The following is a 25,268-nucleotide window of genomic DNA, read 5'->3' on the forward strand; positions in this document are numbered from 1 at the left end:
AATTCTCCAGGTCAGAATCCTGGGAGTGGGTAGCCTTTCCCTTCTGCAGGGGATAGGTCTTAGATGAATGATCACAGATAAATGGTACATAAATTATAGATACGGTGAATAGACCAGCTAGACTCCTTGTAAGCTTATCACCAGGCCGTGGCTTGTCTTCTCTACATTCCTACAAGATAAGGGGACCCAGGGCTGGGGAAGAAGGTGAGTGTCGGCTGGGGTGTGGACTATGCATTCTGTCCAGCTGCAGGAAAGAAACTTCCCTGTCTGCCTCTGCGAAGGCTGATGCTGGCTCCCCCGAGATCCCACCCCGCCTCCCAAAACCTCTCTCTGGCGTATGCTTCGCGTCTGTAACTGCTGATGGTTCTAATCCATTGTAATCACGCCCGCGGCGTCTACACCGTGTCGAAAGAGGGCTGAGCGCCGCAGAAGGGATGCTTGCCCACGGTGGCGCTGGAGAAGGGCTGTTTGAGAGGGGTCCCTCGGACAGCCGGGAGAGGCCGCCGTGGACGTGGTTCGGTGTCCCGCGCCCACGGGTGACTGATCGTTGCTGTCACTTGCTGTTCGTGGTCTGCCCATCCTGCCATCGGGGTGTGTCCAAGTGTCACCCTGGCGGGACTCCAGGGAAGCTGGACCGTGGCCTCAAGCTGGGTGCAGGGCTCCCGGAAGCTCAGTGGTTATTAGGGACACAGACTCGTGGTTTCTGCGGCAGGTGAAGCCCCAGACGGTACCCCCTACAAGGAGCCCAGCGTGCAGGCCTTGGGGACGCCCGGGGTCTCGGGAGGATGGGATGACGGATGGAAGGAGTCCAGCAGGCCGAGCGGGATGGGGAGGATGCTGGGTGATGAATCAGGGCCCGGTGTCCCCTCCAGGCCCGCCTTGCCCCATCTGAGTCACGGGGTGCCCCCCCACCCCCTCCTCCAGCCCATCCGGAGGCTTGAGGGGGCACTGCCTGCAAACCACAGATGCACTGCAGGCTTCCGGGCCGTGGGCTGGGGTCCTGCCAAGCTCTGCAGCGAGCGGACCGCCTTGAAGGGTTCTGCCTGTGAGGTCTGCACCGGGCACTCAGCTTCTGGCCGTGGGGACAGTCCACTCCGCCTCCATGATCACTAGGGTGGGGCTGGGGGTGGGGGTCTGTGTGTGGGCCTCCCCCCCCAACTCCCCGCCGAGGTGGGAGGCACTCAGGGGAGCCGTCAGCTTCTCGAAGTCGGGTTGGGGAGACAGGACGCAGCCTCCGGGGAGAGCAGGGGCCTGGTCGGTATGGAGACGCTGCCCAGGTGATGGGTAGAGAGCCATCGCGGCTGGGCAGGTACGGGAGTCTGCACCGAGTTCCGCTGAGCAGGGAGGCAGGCAGACACATGTGTGCACACCCGCTCACGCTCAGACACCAGGCGCGTGCACTTGTTCAATACGTATTCACGCGCACACACCCACGGCACTTGTTCAATATGTATTCACACACACACACGTGCGCCCTGCAGCACACACACATGCCCTCGGGTGAAAGGGCTCGTCACTCAGTCGTGTCCTGCTGTCTGCGACCCCGTGGACTGCAGCCCCGCCGGGCCCCTCTGTCCGAGGTATTCTGCAGGCAGGGACACTGGAGCGGGTCGCCGTGCCCTCGCCCGGGGGATCTCCCCGACCCAGGGATCCAGCCTGCATCTGCTGCGCTGGCGGGCGGGTGCTTTACCGGCCGAGCCGCCCGGGAAGCCCCCGATGCAGGCGTGTGTGCGTCTGAGTCTCACGCACCGCTCCACCACCGCTTCTGCCTTTTGGGAAGCACACGTTTGTTCTCTGTGTCTGCGAACCTGTTTTGGTTTTATGAACAGCGTCAGTGGTATAATATTTTGTTACATTGTAGCTGTCGGTGATATATGATATCTGGCTTTCTCTGTCTGACTGACTCCACTGAGCATAATTGTCTGCAGGTCCACCCCTGTTGCCGCAAGTGGTGTTACTGAGTTCTAGTTTTAAAATAGCATCTGCCTGCCTGTTCTGAATACACACATGGGAAAAAAATCACACATAGAGACACACTGCCCCAAACTCTACACTTACACGTGGGCACACACCCAAACTACACACATGGGCGTAGGAATCCCTGCGTGTACACACACCAGAAATCCACACCTCACTGAGACACAGACTTGGGCACACGCTCAAAGCAAGCACACATATCTGTACAGATACACGCATGCAAACAACCCCAGCCACACAGCTGCACACCAACCCCCGTGGATCCCAAGTGAGTGAAAGTCGCTCAGTCGTGTCTGACTCTTCGGACCCCATGGACTGTGGCCTGCCAGGCTCCTCTGTCCATGGGATTCTCCAGGCAAGGATACTGGAGTGGGTTGCCATGCCCTTCTCCAGGGGATCTTCCCGACTCAGGGATCGAACCTGGGTGTCCCGCATTGCAGGCCAATTCTTTACCGTCTGAGCCACCAGGGAAGCCCAAGCCACTCTTGTAAGTGGGCACAGACACACACACACACACGGTCACTCAACACACACAGCTGCACGCCCGCACATATACACACAAGACAGGACGGCAGAGGGAGGGAGTTCCCGTCTGTCCGTGTGACATTCCGCAGGACAGAACATATCGTGACTGCCTGGGGCTTCCCGGGGATGAAGGCGGCCTGTGAGATCCCCGGCACTCCCTGAGGTGGGGGGGTGCGTGTCATCTTTGACTTCTGCACATTTGCAAAGACCCTGAGGCTGGGAAAGATTGAAGGCGGGAGGGGAAGGGGGCGACAGAGGATGAGATGGTGGGATGGCATCACCGACTCGATGGACGTGAGTCTGAGCAAGCTCCGGGAGTTGGTGATGGACGGGGAGGCCTGGCGTGCTGCGGTCCGTGGAGTCGCAAAGAGTCAGACACGACTGAGCGACTGCATTGAACTGCACAGGGGTCCTTCAGTGGGGCACCATTCTCCTTTCTGCTGACCGGACGTCCACTCAGCACAATTCCCTTTGCTTTTCTTCAATTCGTCATTAATGGGCTAGAAATAGAAATGGTGTTGACATCGTTTCAGTAAAGCAGTCAGCAACCGGATAGAAGAACAGCGGAGTAAAGGTAGTTTCCCCCTTCTCAATAGCAGTTAAGAAAAAATAAGGAAAAACTACCCTTTTCTGGATCATCTGGTATTTCTCCAGGAAGTATGTTTTGGTTGTTTAGTTATAGACAGGTTGCCTTTCCAAGGGTTTGCCTCTCCATATTTTCTCCATCGGGTGTTGGAAATTGGGCTTTGCTGGTAACTCAGGCGGCGAAGAATCCACCTGCCAATGCAGGAGACAGGGGTTGGATCCCTGGGGCGTGAAGAATCCCCTGGAGAAGGGAATGGCTGCCCACCCCAGTGCTGGAAGTTGTTCCCTGCTGATTTCGAAAGACCTGCTTTTTTTAGAATAAGTCACGTGCAGAATTATCCTGGTTTCCCGCTAGTTTAATTGCTGTTAAACCCTGAGACCGTCGACAGTCTAAAACATAAGCTGACATGTTCTTACTTTTAGGCTTGCGAGTGAATATTGCAAAAGAGAACTCAACACGTGATCCACCTTCCACAACCATGCCCCCTATTTTATTGTTTTCTTCCCTTCGAATTTAATTTTGAGTAACTAACTGGATTCTTATTTTTTTTCCAGATGATTTCGACTTATCGCTCGCCCTTGATGGTAAGTAATATTGCAAGCATCTTAGAGACTTGGAATATAGTAAATCTTCTGAAACACGTCTCAGCGGCGATCACCAGACTCACATTTGTTGAGGAAAATCGAGATGCTCTCGTCGGGATACGTTCATCCTTTTTTTTTTTTGGTGGAATAGCTTCCGTACTCTGTGGCAGTCAGGAGGCCACACAGGATTGCAGGCGCTTGGAGAAGTGGGTGGTCCCCCGTGGGCTGGTCCTCGGTGAGCTGGTTCCCTGTGGACTGATCTCCCGTGGGCTGGTTCCCTGTGGACTGAGCTCCCGTGGGCTGGTTCCCTGTGGACTGAGCTCCCGTGGGCTGGTTCCCTGTGGACTGATCTCCCGTGGGCTGGTTCCCTGTGGACTGAGCTCCTGTGGGCTGGTTCCCTGTGGACTGAGCTCCCGTGGGCTGGTTCCCTGTGGACTGATCTCCCGTGGGCTGGTTCCCTGTGGACTGAGCTCCTGTGGGCTGGTTCCCTGTGGACTGAGCTCCTGTGGGCTGATTCCCTGTGGACTGATCTCCCGTGGGCTGGTTCCCTGTGGACTGAGCTCTTCATGGGCTGATTCCCTGTGGACTGAGCTCTCGTGGGCTTGTTCCCTGTGGACTGAGCTCTCGTGGGCTGGTTCCCTGTGGACTGAGCTCTTCATGGGCTGATTCCCTGTGGACTGATCTCCCGTGGGCTGGTTCCCTGTGGACTGAGCTCTCGTGGGCTGGTTCCCTGTGGACTGATCTCCCGTGGGCTGGTTCCCTGTGGACTGATCTCCCGTGGGCTGGTTCCCTGTGGACTGAGCTCTTCATGGGCTGATTCCCTGTGGACTGATCTCTCATGGGCTGGTTCCCTGTGGACTGATCTCCCATGGGCTCGTTCCTGTGTGTTGGTCTCCCGTGGGCTGCTCGTAAGGGCCCTCATCTATAAGGGTCTGTGACCCCCTCCCTACCAGCGTTACTTGCAAAGACCCTCTTTGTAAAGAAGGTCGGATTCTGAGACTCCCGTTGAATTTGGGGGCCCACAATCCATCCCAGGACATCTTTCTTTAACTCCTGGGGTCCAATGCAGAGGCGTCAGTGAAACCCACAAGAGCAGCAGTGTTCCCAAAAGCCAACAGGGGCGGTGGGGCGGATAGTCTTATTCTTGACGGTAGAAGCCTTCTTCTGCTTGGCTGCTGGGAAAGGGTGCCCTGGAGGTGTCTGTGGTCCAGATGATCTCAGCTCGACTCTGCCTTGCTGCCCAGAGGGTCAGCCTCGGTGGGAGTCCCACATGGCCAAAAGGGTGCTCTGCCTAAGAAACCCGAATAGCCTTTTCGCCAAGGGTCCCCCCACTGCCCCGCTCCTGCAGAGCCCCTGAGCTCTGCCCCCTGTCCTTGTGCTAAACATCTGTTCCCCGGGCTTCATCATTCACTCCTTGGCCACTGGCTGAGCTGCCTGGAGAACGTGATGCTTCAAACATTCTCTGGCTCTTTTTTTTTCCCCTCTCTTAAATGTATTTATTTGGCTCTGCTGGGTCTTTGCGGGTGAGCGTGGACTTTGTCTAGTTTTGGCGAGCGGGGGTTACTCCCTGATTGGGGTCCACGGGCTTCTCGTTGTGGGGGCTCCACTTGTGGCAGAGCAGGGGCTCTAGGCCACACGGGATTCAAGAGTTGGATCTTGAATTGATTTAAGAGTTGTGGGAGCGTGGGCTTACTTGCCTTGTGGGATCTTCCCAGATCAGGCTTGAATCCGTGTCTGCTGCATTAGCAGGGGGATCCTTAACCCCTGGAACCACCAAGGGAAGACCCCCCTCTCTGACTCTTTTTAAGGAAACAGGAGCATGTGGAGGGTTGACTGTGTTTCCCAGCCTCCAGATTTCCTGGCTGAAATGTCTTTTCTTTTTCACAGATGACAAGAAACCCACTCTTCCTCCACCAAAACCAGCGCCCGGTAAGAAGCAGAGGTGCTCGGCGTCCAAAAACACAGCACAGAAGCTGTCGTCCACCCCACTTTCCCCACGAGCTGGGGTAGATGCAGACGGCTAGATGCCCGCAGTGGATACAGCCTGGTTAATATTTGAACGATGCTGTGATGTGTCACGTCCAGCAGCGGCCGTAAGAGGGCAGATGCTGACACTTTGGCGAGGTGCTCTGGGGGTCCCGTGGGAAGCGTCTCTTTACGCCGAGTCTCTGTTACTGGATTTCAATACTCCTCTCTTGGGAGTAGCAATTTTAGAAGCTGGGACCCTCGTGAACCGTCAGATCTCTGTCTACAAGGACCATACCTGATGTCACTCACCCTTTCTGGAAAAATCTCAAGATTCAGAGACCAATGACAGAATTGTCTAAGGATCAGATTCATTGGGGTGTGGGGGCGGCTTCCCAAGTGGAGCTGGTAGTAAAGAACCCGCCTGCCAATTCAGGAGACGTAAGACACGCAGGTTCGAGCCCTGGGTCAGGAAGATCCCCTGGTGGAGGGCATGGCCACCCACTCCAGTCCAGTATTCTTGCCTGGAGAATCCCATGGACAGAGGAGCCTGGTAGGGTACAGTCCATGGGGTCGCAGGGAGTTGGACACGACTGAAGTGACTTAGCGTGCACACACACACACACACACTCACGCACACACAGATTCACTGCGTGTTAGCCACCCAGCGTGCAATCAATGCCCAAAGTTACCAAGCTCTTATCACTTATTTTAATATATATATGTATATATAAGAGCTCAGTTTAATTACTGGATTTCTCATCTAAAAAGTGAGAAAGGGTTAGTTGCTCAGTTGTGTCCGACTCCCTGCAACCCCGTGAACTGTGTAGCCCGCCAGGCTTCTCTGTCCGTGGGACTCTCCAGGCAAGAATGCTGGAGTGGGTTGCCATTGCCTTCTCCAGGGGATCTGCCCCACCCAGGGATCGAACCCGGGACTTTTGCATGGCAGGCCATTTCTTTACTGTCTGAGCTACTAGGGAAGCATTGTGAGGAAAGGGTAGTGTTGCTCGTATAACTGTGAGTTTGACCCATGCGCGCGTGCAGAGCAAGCTGGCTGAGTCACTGTTGAACAGCGGAAATGTGTACCGTCATGAGCTTCCTGGAACGTTGATGTTGTTTCCTAGGGCTTCCCTGGTGGCTCAGAGGTTAACGCGTCTGCCTCCAATGCGGGAGACCCGGGTTCGATCCCTGGGTCGGGAAGATCCCCTGGAGAAGGAAATGGTAACCCACTCCAGTATTCTTGCCTGGAGAATCCCATGGATGGAGAAGCCTGGTAGGCTACAGTCCACGGGGTCGCAAAGAGTCGGACACGACTGAGCGACAGAACAGAACAGAACAGAACTTATGACTCACGACGGCTCAGAACCTTGTGTTGGGTGGGTTCAGAAGCTCTCCTGGGTGTCACTGGGACTTGAGTCCTCAAAGCAGAGAAGGCCACCTCTAAAATCTCCAACCCTCTAAAACGTCACGTCATTCTATCGAGCACGCCTGGGTCAGCTGAATCAGTTTTTCACTGGGTGTGAACCCGAATCAGGGCACAGGGTTCTGTTCTTGTATTATAACATCTACGTTGCCGAAGTCACGGGCAAGTCGGGAGAGTTGGTTTCAGGGTAGACGGTCAACAGGGAAAGCATTGTCTGCAGGCAGAATTCGGAATTCCAGCGTGGTCCATGGGGGCCATAATTGATTCATAGAAACCATTCATGATTTTGATTTTTCCTTTTGTTGTTTTCCTTGAAGAGAAGGGCGTGAAAGCGGTCAGGACTTTGGTTTTGCGGTTGATAGAGATGATGCTCTGTACCATCTGCATCGAAAGCCATTTCTGGTCTCCGTTTCACGCAGAACTTCAGTATTCACTGTTTTTTTCTCCTTTAGGGAATGATGATTTCGATTTAAGCGATGCCATTGGGGGTGGAGGAAACGGTAAGTAGTCTTGTCTCAGATCTCCTCTGGGTCTGACCTGGTTATTTTATCCTTTCAAAGAGGCTTTTTCTTTTTTAACTAGATCAAATGAGATTGCACCTGGAAAAGCCTAAGGAATGGGTGTTGTTTGTTGGTTTTGAGCTTTTGGCTTTTATCTGTGTGTCTTCTTTGGATTTAGAGCTCTTACGGTGTCTGAGGTGATATGAGACAAAATGAAAACACCCTTGGCAGGGCTGGCCTTGTGGCTCCGTGGGGTCACGCCCAGTAGGTCTTCCATCCTTGGTTGAACGAATGCTGTGTGGCCGCCATATTGGAAATGCTCGTACAGTCTGAGCAGGGACAGGCAAAATGCATTCTCAGTGTGCACTGGACCCCACAGATTCTGTAGCGGGCCCAGCCATCTGCTTTATTTGCTGTTGCAAGTGAAGTGTTATAGCTGGGTGCCGACGGACAGAAATCCACAGGTGGCTGCGTGTACGTATATCCCCGCCACGACAAGGTGTCCCCGGCCGTGACAACGGGTCCATTTCCGTTTCCCGCTGTCCAGTTGGCCAGCTGTATGCAAAGGCTTCCCAGGGTGCTCGTGGTTAAAAAAAAACCCTGCTCACCAAGGCAGCAGACAGAGATGTGAGTTTGATCCCCAGGTCTGGAAGATCCCCTGGAGGAGGGCATGGCAACCCACTCCAGTCTTCTTGCCTGGAGAATCCCCTGGACAGAGGAGCCTGGGGGGCTACAGTCCAGGGGGTCGCAGAGAGTCAGACACGACTGAAGTGACTCAGCACCCACACGGGCAAATATATGTTCTGCTTTCTTGACCTCAAAGTGCTCATAAGGGCAACTGTCCTCTTTTACAGACGGCGGAGGGTCACCCAACCCACCGAAGCCAAAACCTCAGCCAAACCCCAAGCAGCCTGGCACTTCTGGTAAGACCCTGGGGCTCCTGGGGCTCCTTGTGTGTGTTTCAGGGTTCGGTGACCTCTGTGTCAGCTGAAAGGAGGTCTTTCCAGAGTTAGCGTGACCCTACAGTGAAATTTCTGTGCAAGGGAATGCCAATTTTCCAGTCCTGGAAAGCAGTCTTCAAAAATATTATTTATTTTTTTGGATTTGATGTTTCGTTTGCTGATTTTACTTCCAAGATTGGAATGGAAATAATAATAATAATAAAAAAACAGTGTAAGATTTTAAATATAGAGAATCAATATGGGAAAACATGGACTTCCCCGGAATCTTTCAGGAAAGCTTTACTTTCCCTGGTAAAGAATCTGTCTGCAAGGCAAGAGACCCCCAGTTCGATGACTGGATCTTGAAGATCCCCTGGAGAAGGCTATCCACCTCCAGTACTCTTGGGCTTCCCTGGTGGCTCAGACAGTGAAGAATCTGCCTGTAATGAGGGAGATCTGGGTTCCGTCCCTGGGTGGGGAAGATCCCCTGGAGGAGGGCATGGCAACCCACTCCAGTCTTCTTGCCTGGAGAATCCCATGGACGGAGGAGCCACATATCCGTACATACACACACACACAGACACACTCATGAGCATGCACTCACATAGATCGAAAGACAGTCACGTCTATTGCTGTTGGTGGCAGCATTCCAAAGAGCCTTCTCCACGTGTTCTTTCCGTATTCCCGCTTTCCCACTGAAACTGCATGGTCCAGTCCTGGAAACCACCCTCTGTTTCGGACAGCTTGCCCAGAGGATGGTGGATAAATTGAACAATGGAATTTGTATCACCACGGGCTCCCTGGGGCGGGAACACTGTTTCCCACTAGCATCTCATGATAACTCGGTAAGTCGTGTTCGGTGGATAGACAAGCTCTCCCAGATGTCTCTGGGACTTGAAAAAGAGTCTTTAAAAAGGCAACATCTGAAACCATCACAAGTCCTTCATTTTATGGACATAAAGCATCGTTTGATGGAGCACAGCTGGGTCAGTTGAATCCCTCTTTCAATGGGCACTAGCCCAGATTTGGCCACAGATATCTGTTCTTACATTGTAATATCTGTATTGTGGAAGTCATTGGAAACTTGGGAGGGTTGGTTATAGGGTGGACACTCAATGGGAAAGAATTGTGTGCAGGCAGAATTTGGAATTCCAACTCGGCCCATGGGGCGTTAACTGATTTATAAGTTACTTTCGTTATTTTGATTTAGTTTTTCCTTTTATTTTTCTTCTTGACCTCACATTCTTCTTCTTCTTGAAGAGAAGAATACTGTGAAAACAGTCAGGAGTTTGGTTTTCCCGTTGAGTCTTTGGTGAGACCGATACGGTCTGTATCTGTAGAAAGCCATTTCTGGTCTTCATTTCACGCAGAACTTCAGAATTCACTATCTTTTTCCTTTAGGGAATGATAAGTGGGATTTAAACGATGCCCTTGATGGTGGAGGAAATGGTAAGTAGGCTGTCTTAAATCTCCTTCGTGTCTGACTTGATTATTTATCATTTCAAAGGAGGGTGTCTCTCTTAAAGACCTCGAATTAGTTTTCGCCAGGAAACCCTGAGGAGTAGGTATACGGTTTGGGTAGTTGATGAGTTTTTATCTGTATGCCGACCTTTGTTTTGGAACCCCTACAGTCTTTGGGGTGTACAAGGCACTTTGAATACCATCGGTAGGGCTGGGCCTCTCGGGCACGTGGGAACACACAGGATCCCACACTCACAAGGGCTTCCAAAACAGAGGGCACACTTTCGTTTCTCACGGTGGGGTGTGGCTGCCGTATTGAAATGCCTGGCACAGTTTGGAGCAAGGACATGCAAAATGCACTTTCACTTGGCGCTGGACCCCACAAGTTCTGCAGCTGGCCCAGCCATCTGCTTAATTTTCTATGGGAGGTACACGAAGTGACGTATTATAGCTGGATGCCGACGGGCAAGGTGTCCCCTGCCGTGACAAAGGGCCCATTTCCATTTCCCACCGTCCAGTTAGCCAGCTGTATGCACGTGCCTCCCAGGTGGTGCTACTGGTAAAAAAAAACAAACCTGCTTGACAAGGCAGCAGACATAAAAGATGTGGCTTTGATCCCCGGGTCGGGAAGATCCCCTGGAGAAGGGCATGGGAGCCCACTCCAGTCTTCTTGCCTGGAGAATCCCCTGGACAGAGGAGCCTGGCCGGCTCCAGTCCACGGGGTCTCAGAAGAGTTGGACACGCCTGAGGGACTCAGCACCCACACAGGCAAACGCACGCATGCTTTGCTTTCTTGACCTCAAGGTGCTCATAAGGGCAACTGTCTTCTTTCACAGATGGCGGAGGGTCACCGGACTCCCCGAAGGCAAAACCTCAGCCGGACCCCAAACAGCCTGACTCTAATGGTGAGACCCTGGGGCTCCTGTGGTTCCTTGGGTGTGTTTCAGAGTTTGGTGACCTCTGTGTCAGCTGGGAGGAGGTCCTTCCAGAGTTAGCGTGACCCTACAGTGAACGCTGTGTGCAAGGGAATGCCAATTTTCCAGTCCTGGAAAGCAGTCTTCAAAAAGATGATTTTTTTGTTTTGCATTCGATGTTTATTTTGCTGACTTTACTGACCAGGTTTTAATGAAAGCTCAGAAGTATTCGATGTGATTTTTAATCTAGAGAATCGGCCTGGAGAAACATATGAGCTTGGGCAAAAGCTGTTTGTTCTTTCTTGATGCTGTTTGCTTTTTCTCACTCATCAGCCTGTTCGTAGAGTCATTTGACCGCCATCAATTTTCTGAGTTGAATAGCTGTTGAAACTTGCCATTTTGAGTGGACTTTTCTGTTCATTGATATATATTATTTGTTTGTATATTTTTGTACATTTGTGTACTTGTTTGATGGCATCACCAACTCAACGGACGTGAGTCTGAGCAAACTCTGGGAAATGGTGATGGACAGGGAGGCCTGGCGTGCTGCCGTCCATGGGATCGCAGAGAGTCGGTCAAGATGGAGTGACTGGCTGAACGGATTTATTTCTTTAATATTTAACATGGCAAGATAGGAATAGTGTCCATCTTCTAACACAGTGAAGGTGATCATTCTCTTTAGTATTTTATATCAGTTTAAACGCAACCAATGTTAAGTAAAACTGTCAATATGTTATTCATACTTTGTCATAATGTTGTTGTTGAGTCGCCAAGTCGTGTCTGATTCTCTGCGACCCCATGGACTGCAGCACGCCAGGCCTCCCTGTCCATCACCAACTCCCGGAGTTTGCCCAACTTCATGTCCATCGAGTCAGTGATGCCATCCAACCATCTCATCCTCTGTCGTCCCCTTCTCCTCCCACCTTCAATCTTTCCCAGCATCAGGGTCTTTTCCAGTGAGTCGGCTCTTTGCACCAGGTGGCCAAAGGACTGGAGTTTCAGCTTCAGCATCAGTCCTTCCAATGAACACCCAGGACTGATCTCCTTTCGGATGGACTGGTTGGATCTCCTTGCAGTCCAAGGGACTCTCAAAAGTCTTCTCCAGCACCACAGTTCGGAAGCATCCATTCTTCGGTGATCAGCTTTCTTTATAGTCAAACTCTCACAGCCGTACGTGACTCCTGGAGTAACCGCGGCTTTGAATATACAGATCTTTGTCGGCAGAGATCTGTATCTTTGTTTGCTTTTTAATAGGCTGTTTAGGTTTGCCACAGCCTTCCTTCCATAACGTCAAGCTTTTCGCTACCTAGTATTCCAGAAGCATTTTCTGAAGTTATTTACAAGTTTGAATCGTGTGAATTTTCTTGGCAGTTAGATACAATCATGCCTAATACCTCATTCTGAAGATGGTTTGTGTCTTCTGACCGTTTAGAATGTCGGGTCTGTTAGTTTATGATAGTTTGGAATGTGGGTTCCAGGGGGTCAGCATGGGGGTGGGAGGCGGCCTCTTAGGAGGGTGGGATGGGCTGGGGGGAGCTCAGCACTGCCGAAGAGCCCAGGTGATGGGGGGGAAGCAACCAGGCTGGGGAGGTATCTGGACACAGCGCTGCAAAGCAGACAGACAGACAGGCAGTGCTCACACCCACTCAGGCTCAGATACAAGGCACTCATGCCCACGCACACACACAGCTCTTGTTCAGTACATATTCGTGCACGCAGACACACACGTGTGCACCCGTGAGCATGCGCCCGCACCACGCGTGCACTCACGCGTGTGAACGTGTGTGCACTCAGGTACCTGTGGGCAGTGGCAGCATCCATGCACACGAATATACGCACACACATGTACACACGCATATCCGTACACGCACACACCTATCAGCTGGAAAATCCTGCGTGTGACGGTCAAATCTGTTGCTGTTGGTGGCAGCCTTCCAGAGAGCCTTCTCCACGTGTTCTTTCCATATTTTCCGCTTCCCCAGAAACTGGGCGTTGCCCAGTACTGGAATCCCTCTGCTTTGGGCACCTTGCCCAGAGGACGCTGGATAAATCCAGCTGTGGAATTTGTACGGTCCGGGGATCCCTGGGGGCAGCAACAATGTTTCCCAGTAAGGACTCCCGATAGCCGGGTTGGGTGGATGCATCGCAAGCTCTGCTAGCTGTTGCTGGAACTTGAAAAAACGTCCTTAAAACGAAGAAGGCAGCCTCTGAAACCATCAGCAGTGGTCACGTCATTTCTGTCCAGCACAACGGGGTTGGTAACATCCATATCGCGGAAATTGTCAGCAGCTTGGTAGAGGATTGTTATACGTCGGATGGTCAGAGGCAAAGAGTGGCCTGCAGGCTGAAGCTGACGTTCTGGTTCAGTCCTTGGGGCCTAATTGATTTATAAATTACTTTCATTATTTGGGTTTGGCTTTATTCTTTTCCTTGAGGAGGAGAGTGAGCTGGAAACAGTCAGGATTTGGTGTTTCTCTTGAGTGTCAGACTTTGTTTTTTTGGGCTCCAAAATCACTGCGGATGCTGATTGCAGCCATGAAATTAAAAGACGCTTGCTCCTTGGAAGGAAAGTTATGACCAACCTTGATAGTATATTGAAAAGCAGAGACATTACTTTGCCGACCAAGGTCCGTCTAGTCAAGGCAATGGTTTTTCCCGTGGTCATGTATGGATGTGAGAGTTGGACTGTGAAGAAAGCTGATCGCCGAAGAATCGATGCTTTTGAACTGTGGTGTTGGAGAAGACTCTTGAGAGTCCCTTATACTGCAAGGAGATCCAACCAGTCCATTCTAAAGGAGATCAATCCTGGATGTTCATTGGAGGGACTGATGCTAAAGCTGAAACTCCAATACTTTGGCCACCTCATGAGACGAGTTGACTCACTGGAAAAGACTCTGATGCTGGGAAAGGTTGGGGGCGGAAGGAGAAGGGGACGACGGAGAATGAGATGGCTGGATGGCATCACCAATTCTGTGGACATGAGTTTGAGTGTACTCCGGGAGTTGGTGATGGACAGGGAGGCCTGGCGTGCTGTGATTCATGGGGTCGCGGAGAGTCGGACACGACTGAGCGACTGAACTGAACTGAACTGAACTGACTGAACTTGAGTCTTTGGGCTTCTCTGGTGGCTCAGCTGAAAAAGAATCCGCCTGCAATGCGGGAGACCTGGATTTGATCCCTGGATCGGGAAGATGCCCTGGAGAAGGGAACAGCTACCCACTCCAGTATTCTTGGGCTTCCCTAGTGGCTCAGCTGGTAAAGAATCTGCCTGCATTGTGAGAGACCTGGGTTCAACCCTTGGGTCAGAAAGATCCCCCGGAGAAGGGAACAGCTACCCAGTCCAGTATTCCGGCCTGGAGAATTCCACGGACTGTATAGTCCATGGGGTCGCAAACAGCTGGACACGACTGAGCGACTTTCACTTTCTTGAGTTTGGCCAGACTAATCTTCTGTAGCATTTGTATGGAAAGCCATTTCTGCTCTTCATTTCACCTAGAATTTCAGTGTTGAGTGTTTTTCTCCTTTACGGAATGACAAGTTCAATTTAAAAGATGCTGTTGATGATGGAGGAAACAGGAAGTAGTTAGTCTTAAGTGTCCCGTGTGTCTGACTTGCTTATTTATCGTTTCAGAGAGGCTTGTCTCTTAAGGAAGTCGAATTAGTTTTTACTAGGAAAACCTAAGGGAATAGGTGTATTGTTTGTCGTTGTTGAGTGTTTGTCTTTTATCCGTATGCTTACTTTCATTTTGGACTTTCTGGGTGGTGGTAGTGGTATAAAGAACCCACCTGCCAGTGTTTGATGCCTGGGTCGGAAAGATCCCCTGGAGGAGGGCATGGCATCCCACTCCAGAATTCTTGCCTGCAGAGTCCCACGGACAGAGGAGCCTGGGGGGCTACAGGCCATGGGGTCACAAAAAGCTGGACACGACTGAAGCAACTCAGCACTCGTTCAGTGTGTGGTAGCATTACGTCTCTAAAAACCGCGTTCAGACCGGAATTTATAAAATTTGTGTTTAAAATGCTCACCATCTTGTGAGCCTTCAAGAAGTAACAGCAAACATCATGGATCAGATTGTTGTTGAGTGACTCAGTCGTGTCCGACTCTTTGCGACCCCACGGACTGCAGCACGCCAGGCCTCCCTGTCCATCACCAACTCCTGGAGCCCACCCAAACCCATGTCCGTCAAGTCGGCGATGCCATCCAACCATCTCATCCTCTGCCGTCCCCTTCTCCTCCTGCCCTCAATCTTTCCCAGCAGCAGGGTCTTTTCAAATGAGTCAGTTCTTCGCACCAGGTGGCCAGAGTATTGGAGTTTCAGCTTCAGGTTCAGTCCTTCTAATGAATATTCAGAACTGATTTCCTTTAGGATGGACTGGTTGGCTCTTCTTGCAGTCCATGGGACTCTCAAGAGTCTTCTCCAGCACCAGTTTGAAAGCATCAGTTCTTCAGCACTCAGCTTTTTATACTCCAACTCTGGCGTCCATACCTGACCACTGGAAAAACCATAGCCTTGACTAGACGGACCTTTGTTGGTAAAGTAATGTCTCTGCTTTTTAATATGCCATCTAGGTTGGTCATAACTTTCCTTCCAAGGAGTAAGTGTCTTTTAATTTCATGGCTGCAGTCACCATCTGTTTTTAATAGGTACTAATTTATAATACTCCAGAGCAGCAAGAATTGCTACTATCCCCCAAATGTCTCTTTGCTGCTGGGAAAGATTGAAGGCGGGAGGAGACGGGGACGACAGAGAATGAGATGGCTGGATGGCGTCACCAACTCGATGGACATGAGTCTGAGTGAACTCCGGGAGTTGGTGATGGACAGGGAGGCCTGGCGTGCTGTGATTCATGGGGTCGCAGAGAGTCGGACTCTACTGGGCGCCTGAGCTGAACTGAAGACCCGGGAGTTGGGTTGGGTAAGGTCCCACAGCCTCTGAGTGGTCCCCACTGGGTCCCCTCTGCTGTGTATTTGTATCCTCACCCAGGAGCCTCCGCACTCAGCTGGGAGGTCCCCTGCGTTGGTCCTGGGGATGGGACGAGGTGGCGTTTGGCGTCCCACTGGGGAGCCACTTGACCAATTGGCAGTGGTGCGCGTGGTGAAATGAATTCTGGTTCCAGGAGTGAATTTCAGGCAAAGGCTCTGGATTCGGGGTTCCCTCTGTGGCTCCCCTGTGGTCCCCGCCTCTCGGGCCTCAGCCCTGTTGTCTTCCTCCGGGCGGGGCACCAGCCCGCCCGCCCCTGACCCCAGACTCTGTGGTCTCCCCTGTGAGTGCTGCCTACTGCCCATCACGGCGCCCTGTGCTTCTCCCCACAGCCGAATCGCCAGGCGTGATCCCCGGGATCGTGGGTGCCGTCGTGGTGGCCTTGGGAGGAGCCATCTCCAGCTTCATCGCCTACCAGAAGAAGAAGCTGTGCTTCAAAGAGAACGGTGAGGGTACTTACCACCACCTTTTTTCCTGGGGGGTCTGGGTACCGTATGTTAAAAAAAGCTAAAAGAGAAGTGGAGCTCCAGTTTGCATGAAACACAGAGACGGTGGCTGAGGGCTCCTAACATGACTGGAAAATCGGGTTCTGACTTTGCCGCTTCAATTTGGGCGCTTCCTGCGTCTAGCCATGCGAGCTTGTTCAAGTTACTAACGCATGCCACTTTGGAAGGTTTTTATGTAACGAGGAGAGGCGATGGTCTGTGCTTTAGGCTTTTGGTGACGGTCAGTGAGGTTGTGTGTGAGAGTCTGGACGGGCTGCTTGGCAGAGAGTGCAGAAGGAACCTTATCTCTTACGATGCATTCCCTGTTACATTTGCAGCCACCCTTATCCACCTTCTAGCCCCCACCTGGTGGCTCAGGGGTTAAGAATCCACCTGCAATGCTGGAGACCTGGGTTCGATCCCTGTGTCGGGAAGATCCCCTGGAGGAGGGCACGGCAACCCACTCCAGCATTCTTGCCTGGAGAATCCCATGGACAGAGGATGCCCGGCGGGCCACAGTCCATGGTGTCACAGAGAATCAGACACAACTGAGCAACTCACACACCTTGTCATCTTTAGGACAACAGCCATGGGCATGGGGCCGGCATATTGTCTTCTCAACCCAAGGGAATTACAGTGGAAACACCGGGCCAGTGGTTCCCTTTTTGCTGGAACCTGGTACCAGGAGGCACTCAAAACACTTGGGCGGCCCAGACCATTTGTAGAGGGAATGTGGAGAATGCAACAGTCAGCAGTGTGGTGACGGGAACTCCGTCACTGGGCATTTTGGCCCTCGTCCTGAAGTCCTGTTAACTTGGGATTTGTGTTGATGTCAGCGAACTCTGCTATAAACGCAGCTAACCTTCGTCCGTCTCTGGAAGGCTCTTGTCTAGCTCTCGCTGTCAGGACCACTAGAGGAGCAGGTTGTGATATGGTTTGTGGGGGGCCCCGTGGGCCGTGGCTACCCCTCTTCCTGGGAGGAGACTTGAGGTATTTGAACGTCTCATCCTATGTAAGATCTTGGGTCCTTCCTGTGCCGTCTGCCAACTGATGTTGTCTGCCTCAGGGCCTGCTTCCTGAGGGATCTTGGGAATCTCCCAAGGAGACTTGAGTTGATGCTGATGAAGGCAAAGTCGCCCCCGAGGGCTGGAGTTTGACCCTCCCTCTTCCAGCTTTCCAGCGTTTCAGGCCCGCAGACACGGTTTGTAGCCCGAGGTTGACAGTCCGACACGGGCGTTTGGATGTGGAAATCTGAAATAAGCAGCTCTTTTTATAGCCCTCTGTTTGCCAGAGGAGGGTAAGGGTTGCCTGATGGCATCTTATTTCCCATGTGGGAGTGGGTGCCTTCCATCTGGCTGCTCTCAGGAAGGTGTGCTAAGTCTCAGAAGGGTGAGCATCCAGCAATGCCCAAATGGACAGAAGACCGAGTTCCAGGAGATACTCGTAAAAGATCTACAATTAGAATCTAGGTGAGGCTAGAGGGAGCAGAAGCCAAATATATATATATATATATTTTTTTTTGCTCTTGCTTTTATTTCTCCTAGAGCTAGCAAAAAGAGCTTCGAAGGAAGCGAATCAGCGTTTCCTTTTCCTTATTTATTTTATTTGGCTGTACGAGGTCTTAGTTTGGCACGTGGGATCTAATTCCCTGGTCAGGGATTGAAGCCAGGCGCCCTGGATTGGGAGGGCGGAGTCTTGGCCACGGGACCACCAGGGACGTCCCAGTGTTTCTCTTTCTTACTGAAATACCTGAAAGATGCTCAGACTCAAGCCAGGAGACCAGGAAGGCGCTGGATCGGGGAAAGTGAGCACTGGGGGTACCGGCCCCAGGATTTTCTGAAAAAACCCGGAATGTCTGTGAGTCGAACGCAGAGCGGTGAGCACGTTTCTGATTCAGTGGGTAAGACGCTCCGCTTTGAAGACAGGCCTTACAAAACGAGTTCAGTGTCTGTTGTCAAGTTGCGTGTTTTGATGAACGGAGATGGTATGGAGACGTCTAAACCCGGTCCATCGGGTGTGGGGAGACCCCAGGGGACGCTCTCTTCGGTCGTCCTGTGCACACGGGGCCGTTCTATGAGAGTTGTCTTTTCTGGGGCGTTCCTTGTGAGACGTGCGGAACCCACGTGGAGCTAGTGAATCTGTGCAGTTTCGCTTTCGGAAGGGCGTGGCCACCACGGCGGGCCCCGGCGCGTGGCTGTTCTGTCGCTGGACGGGGTGGGTGGCTGACGGCTGGTTTGCTCACAGCGCGTCTCCTGGCGGCTCCCTTGGTGCCCTGGTGGCAGGGGATTCTGGAGGCTTGGGTGACAGTGAGCCATGAGCATGTGCCCTTCCCTTCTCCCCTGTTTTCCTGACCTCCTTCTTGCAGCCTTCGTCTCTCTGCCTCCCAATCCATCCTTCTTTCTCTTCCTTCCTTCCTGTCACCCTCCCCTTTAACGCCCCCGCAGCATCCACTCCTGTGGTGTCAACCCGTCTCCTTAACTTCTGAGCCCAGCAGACGGGCGTATCTCGTAACAGCTTGCTGCTGCCTGCACCCCGCGGGCTCGTGCATCCAAAGCCAAAGCTCTGAGATGTTCATTTCTGGTTGATTTTGGTTTTCTTTTTCTGTTCTTTTCACAGTCCTTTTCCGCCCTTCCTTTGCAGATGAGCCGAAGATCTAGGGGACGCGTGGAGAGCCCTGGGCAGGGGCACGGAGATGATCCTTTCTGATCTGCATGTGTCTCAAAAAAGCAAACTTTGTTGTCTGTCCCTTTTTGTGTTTTTTTTATCGTTGGTACTAAGACGTTTCCCCAGGGACGTTTCTCCCTAACCCTGAAGGCTGTACTGTGAATTCTCTTTATGCTTTCTGCCTTGTCGAAGCACACAAGCTTGGGATGCTATAATCGAAGGCACGGTTTGCCTTCAGAGAAGTGAAGACAAGTGCACACGTGTCCCTTGAAAGTGGGATCCGACACACACAAACGGGGCTGGGGGCTTCCGTGAACAAAGACAGCTTTGTCAGTCACCTTCCATCCTTGCCCATTGGGTGGGCCATCCTATCTGCAGAGACCCCCTCCCCTTCCTGGGGCAAAGCCAGCCCTAAGCCATGGGATATGGCCTTTCACACTAATGATGACATTTGTAACCTTCTGACTCCATGCTGCTGCTGCTAAATCACGTCAGTCGTGTACAACTCTGTGCGACCCCATAGACGGCAGCCCACCAGGCTCCACCGTCCCTGGGATTCTCCAGGCAAGAACACTGGAGTGGGTTGCCGTTTCCTTCTCCAATGCATGCAAGTGAAAAGTGAAAGTGAAGTCGCTCAGTCGTGTCCGACTCGTAGCGACCCCACGGACTGCAGCCTACCAGGCTCCTCCGTCCATGGGATTTTCCAGGCCAAGAGTACTGGAGTTGGTTGCCACTGCCTTCTCCATCTGACTCCATAGCCCCTGGATTTTTACAGCCCATTTCCATGAAGTGCTTTTTGTTTTTGTTTTTTTCCAAACTCTTTCTATAACTGCTTTTTGCCAATTACGTGAATTTCGCAGTTCTCAGCGAAAAAAGGAGAACCTACATGTTTAAGAATCACCTGAAAATCTCACCATCTTCAACTGCTTTTTTTAAGAAAATTATTTTTAAGTGGAAGATAATCGCTTTACACCGTGATGTTAGTGTCTGCCTGTACAGGCAGCGTGAATCAGCCGTATGTATACTACATGGCCTCCCTCTTGAGCCTCCCTCATACCCTCCCCTTAACCTCCTTCCCAACCCCGACTTAAAATTTCTGAAATGTCCGTGCAGAAGTCAACGGCAGACGGGGTCTGTGACCGCCTGGAATCCGTGGATTCTCACATCTCTCCATAAACACGGAAGTCAATGCCGGATCTTTCTTTCCCTTTTTTGCATCAGACCGTCTCCTTCTTGCGTGTAAATACGAGTTTTCTTTTTCCAACCTCGTGCTGAGGGTCAGGGTCCTGTCCTTTCCCACAGTGATACAGCCGGTACTGGTCTGGAGGCTGAGTCGCAGGATTTGGGGTTAGTATCGGGAGGTGGCTTGAGAACCCCGCAAGGTGGGGGGTCTTTCAATGCTCTTCTCGTGGTCACCCTCCACCGGTCACCCTGATGGCCTTGACTCTGGTCACTTTCGCGGCCATCTGTGTCTTTGAAGGGCATATTCTCCGTTTTGATGAAGTGAAGCCTGCGTCCTAATTAGCTTGGGTGCTTAGCAGGCGTGCATGCTCTATTGTTCCAACTCTTTGTGACCCCGTGAACTGTAACACACCAGGCTGCTCTGTCCATGGATTCTCCAGGCAAGAGTACTGGCGTAGGTTGCCATTTCTTCCTCCAGGGAATCTTCCTGACCCAGGGATCAAACCCACATCTGCTGCATTGCACGTAAACAAGCTTTATTATTTTAATTCACATTCTACCACCTTAATTTTTTTAAGTAATTTATTTTTAGTTGGAGGGTAACTGCCTTACAATATTGTGCTGCCTCTTTGCTGTACATCAGCAAGGCCTTCCCTGGTGGCTCAGATGGTAAAGAATCTGCCGGCAAATACAGGAGACCCGGGTTCGATCCCTGGGTGGGGACGATCCCCCTGGAGAAGGACATGGCAACCCACTCCAGTATTCGTGCCCGGAGAATCCCAGGGGCAGAGGAGCCTGGCAGGACTACAGTCCATGGGGTCGCAAAGAGTCAGACTCGACTGAGCGGCTAACACTCTATGCGTTGATATACGATAGTTACCTTTCTCTTTGTGGCTTACTTCACTGTGTGTGGCAGGTTCATCCACCTCGTTTGAACCGACGCAGATGCAAATAAATGCGTTTTGACTGGGAATATCATTTTTTTGTCTTCTTTGCATTTTGTTGACGCGTCATTGATTTATCGTGTTGTGTTGGTTTTTGCTGTACAGCAAAGCGAGTCGGTCATCTGTCTGTTCCTCTGTTATATTTTAGTTTTTGGTGCTGCGTTATCCCACGGTATTCAGTAGACACTCCCTGGGCTCTATAGTAAGACCTTGCTCATTCATGCTGTATATAAGAGTTGGCATCTGCTGACCTCAAACTCCCAGGCTGTCCCTTCTCCACCCGGCTCTCCCTCTCCTGCGTTTTGAATTCTGTCTCCTCACACTTGAATTCTGAGCCAAGGATCCTATGCTCGCAGATCCTTCCTGGGGAACGGCTGGGGCTGGTGGCGGTGTGCTGATCCTCTTGGCGTCGATGTGTGTTTGACAAATCGAGGAAGATAAATTTGAAAATAGAAAGACGGACTCAGGAAAGCTTAGGGGCAAACAGGCAGGACCCCAACGAGGGGCCCTTCACACCCTGATGACCGGGGCGGTGCCTCTGCTTTCCGGGAGGGGGCTGGGTCGGAAGCTGAGTGGGGCGATGCCCATTCGCCCTGAGAATGATGACGGGGCCTGTTGTCTTTGTATCCACCGCCGCCCCCCGACTCCGGCGTGTTTTGTTCTTGCTTTCAGCCGAAGAAGGCGAGGTGAACATGGACAATCATCGCACCAGCGCTGAGCCAGCAGGTGAGACAGGGTGGGGAGCGGTGCCACCCCAGCATTGCCAACGCTCACCCCCCACCTGCGTCCCCACCACGGCTATTTCACCTCTTCCAACCGCTGCCCTCCCCTCCCACTCAGAGGGTGTTGGCGGGGCCTGGAGAGGCCTTGAAAAGGAAAAAAGAAACATCTCTTCCTGTGCCTCTGTCCTCTGCAGCTCAACAGACTCTTCTGGAGAAATGAAGAGGTTTGGCAGCCTAGTAACTCGCAGCGGGATCGCAAGCTTGCCTGCCGAGCCTCTCCAGAGACGGGTGGGAGGAGCAGAGACGACCCACTGGGACCTCGTCCCGGCTTGTCCGTGCCTTCGCTCAAGTTGGATTCCTCGTTTTAACGCTGGGATGCTTTATTCCCCACTCGTCCTCTCCACCATGTCCCCCTCCACCGTGCTTGGCGGGGGAAGCTTGACTTGCGGTGAGTTTTCCATCCACGGAGGGGAAAAATCGCACTCGCCTTCTTCACGACCCTGAGGGGGTTTCCTGTGAGTGCAGGGAACGTCCGACCGACCGATCGCCAAGCCCCAACCAAGTCGCCAAGTCCCCAGCCTAACACCACCGAGGTTCCCCGAGCAGAAACTCTGGACCGTTAACAAGCTGCCTGTAAATGGAATGCGTCTGAACCCTCTCCTGACCATTGACTCTTTAACGCAGTGGGCGTTAAGCCTCAAGCGAGTTTCTTCAAAAGTTCTTTCATTTCTCGTGAATTTTTTTTTTTCCACACCAGACTAATAAAAAGAAATTTAGAAATCAAGTCCTACTTACATAAATGTCTTGCCGGGAGGTGCCTTTTAAAGAAGGCTATTGGAAACTTAGTGAAACTAGTTGGGGTGGATTCCCAGTTGCCCTTTTCTGTAAAACGGACATCACCCTAAGCACTAGCTCTTCTTTCTGGCATTTGCTTTTGTCTGTTCCTTCCCTTCTTTGCTCACAATGGTGGCAATGCTTTACTTGCTAACTCTTGTCCGACTCTTTGTGACCGCATGGACTGTAGCCCGCCAGGCTCCCCTGTCCATGGGATTTTGCAGGCAAGAATACCAGAGTGGGTTGCCATTTCCTTCTCCAGTTGATGACATTGTGGGGAAAATATTTGTTAGCAGCCCTTCTCCCCCGTATCAGATTCTTTCCTGCATCTTTCATGTAGGTAAATGCCAGGAATTTGTTTTTTTATCATCTTAATAACACATTTATCAGCCTGCACGGGAGAGCTTGGTTTAACTGTGGGGCCACACTGTTTTATGAGAGACAGTCTCCTATATTTTCTAACATCTTAGATTGTGGACTGAATGCTTGCTTTTCTCTTGGCTATCAGCAATGACTTCTCCACGTTTGAAAGCAGTTCCTCCACTCACGACAATGCACACGCCGCACGGGCTTCCAAAATGCACGCTTTTTATGTGTTGAGTTGGCCAAAACATTCGTTTGGTTTTAAGTAAAAATAAAAGACACGTTGTTCGTTTTCATCTGTAGCTGTGTTCGTTGAGCGAACCTTTTGGCCAACCCCATTCAAGGGCTTCACTTGGGTTTTTGTGTTTATCTCGGAAAGTGTGGAAGCCCTGGTGGTTGCAGACGGGCTGGACCCCACCCATAGACTTCCCCCTCCAGAAATGTGAGGTGGTTTCCCCTAATTTTCTCTTAGCGCAGGTCTGCTTGCATAAAGCTTTTAGGGTAGTTATCCAGGGTAGCAGCATTTACCCGAGTGAAGACTTAATCTCTGCTTAAGTTGCTGATGATGGTGTGAAGAACCATTGTGTGCCTCCCGTGGATTCAGAGGGATGGTGTCAGCACCATTGCCTGGTCACTCCGTCGTGTCCGACTCTCTGCGACCCCACGGACTGTAGCCCCACCAGCTTCCTAAGCCCCTGGGATTCTCCAGGCAAGAATCCTGGAGTGGGTTGCCATTTCCTTCTCCATCAAAAAGTTCCTTTGGGTTTTTCTGAAACATCTCACGAAAAGCTCAGAATGGACTTTTTGGCCAACCCCATATCGGTCATGAATCCTGGGACTTTCCTGCTTGGAAGCTCAGAAAGTCATTTGTCGTTGTTTTGTGGGGTGGTTTGCAACTGAACCATGTCCCTGCTATTGAAGGCTTAACCCCCCTGTCTGCACGACTCCTCCTCCCGTCATTGCTGAAAAGCATGAGGAGTTTCCTTCTCCAGGTATTACTGGAGACCGCCACCTGTCTGTTGAACTTGCTCTGTCTTGGACACTATGATAATGTTTGCATATGTGAATTGATTTTAAAAAATGAAGATTGAGTATTTATCATATCCATTCATGACTTCATATGACGAATACCTGTGGCCCGGGTGTGTACAGACGTGACATCTGGGTTCTACAGGACAGAACAGAAATAAATGTCTTCAGTCAATGGAAGGGGTCGACCAGTTGTCAAAAGCTGAGGGCTGGATTAATCAATATGCTCGGGTCTTCTTGCTAACTAGCTCAGGTCACCCGGTTACAAAGGGAGCAGAGAGGGTCCACATTCACCCGCGATGAGTCAGTCATCAGAGTCTGTGCTCTGACCTGCTTTATGAGAAGAAAAAATGTGTAAAGTCTTTCTGTAACTCTGTGAATAATGGCAACATTTTTATAAGCATCGCAATCATCCCATAAGCATGAATGTCTCTTTAAATGACAGACTAGTGAAGGGGTTAAGCGGAGGAAATGGTGACTCATTCCTGAACCTATACATGTAAGAAAGAAGTCAACTAGGCTTTTATTATGGACGGTGTATGTACGTGGTTTTAGACTCAGCTCAATTTCTCGTTGACATTAAATAGAACTTTATCAGAGGTGGGGCCTTTTGAAAAATTGAGTTTAAAGTGGGTGGTTTGATGATCAAATGCTTGGCATAATGATTGCTTTTTTAAAAAACTAATTTTGGAACTCCTGTATGAGGAAATCGCAGTCCAACAGGTTTTGAAATCGATGTCAAGATTTTATGTAAGTGAGAAAATACCAGCAGAGGGTTTGTAACAAGTCTTGGTCATAATGGATTTGATCAACCCATGTAAACTGTGGTCAAGTGTTTGCTGTGAGATGCTGCAGTGTATATTTAATTTTTATGGACATTGCCCAAACACCCCTTATAGAGGTTGTACAGATTCACGATACACCCCAATGATGTCAGATTTGTTTCCTCACTGCTGAGCAAGCTTTCCCGTCGGTGCCAATCTCTCAGTTGAAGAATGATATCCCATCAATTGTGTCTATGTTGCATTTGCCTTAACACAAGTGAGATTGAGAATCTGTGTGTGGGAGACCCATTGACATTCTGTTTATGAAGGAAATGAACATACTGTTTGCTTGTATGTGTTAGTGGTCCTTTTCTTGTTGATCTGTAGGAACTCTTTACATATTAAAGATATGACTTGACATAA

The 25,268-nt window shown here is 51.2% G+C and overlaps 1 protein-coding gene across 3 annotated transcripts in view; it reads left to right on the forward strand.

The window, feature by feature from the left end:
- The window catches only part of LOC148773006 (uncharacterized), a 33,473-nt gene extending 8,205 nt beyond the window's left edge, over positions 1-25,268 (forward strand). The window contains exons 2-10 of one of the 3 annotated variants that reach the window (XM_088834560.1): positions 3,643-3,672; positions 5,560-5,601; positions 7,513-7,560; positions 8,415-8,483; positions 9,903-9,950; positions 10,799-10,867; positions 16,191-16,304; positions 21,806-21,859; positions 22,050-25,268. In XM_088834560.1, the coding sequence (XP_088690686.1) occupies positions 3,643-3,672; positions 5,560-5,601; positions 7,513-7,560; positions 8,415-8,483; positions 9,903-9,950; positions 10,799-10,867; positions 16,191-16,304; positions 21,806-21,859; positions 22,050-22,075 (500 nt within the window). In that variant the 3' untranslated portion in view covers positions 22,076-25,268. Of the gene's footprint in view, positions 1-3,642; positions 3,673-5,559; positions 5,602-7,512; positions 7,561-8,414; positions 8,484-9,902; positions 9,951-10,798; positions 10,868-11,815; positions 12,346-16,190; positions 16,305-18,983; positions 19,985-21,805; positions 21,860-22,049 lie in introns of those variants that run through there. The other 2 variants (XM_088834561.1, XM_088834562.1) reach the window with 2 other exon arrangements.

The sequence above is a fragment of the Moschus berezovskii genome, chromosome Y (assembly GCF_049115385.1).
Source record: "Moschus berezovskii isolate FMDL1 chromosome Y, NW_MosBer_1.0, whole genome shotgun sequence".
Classification (NCBI taxonomy): Eukaryota; Metazoa; Chordata; class Mammalia; order Artiodactyla; family Moschidae; genus Moschus; species Moschus berezovskii.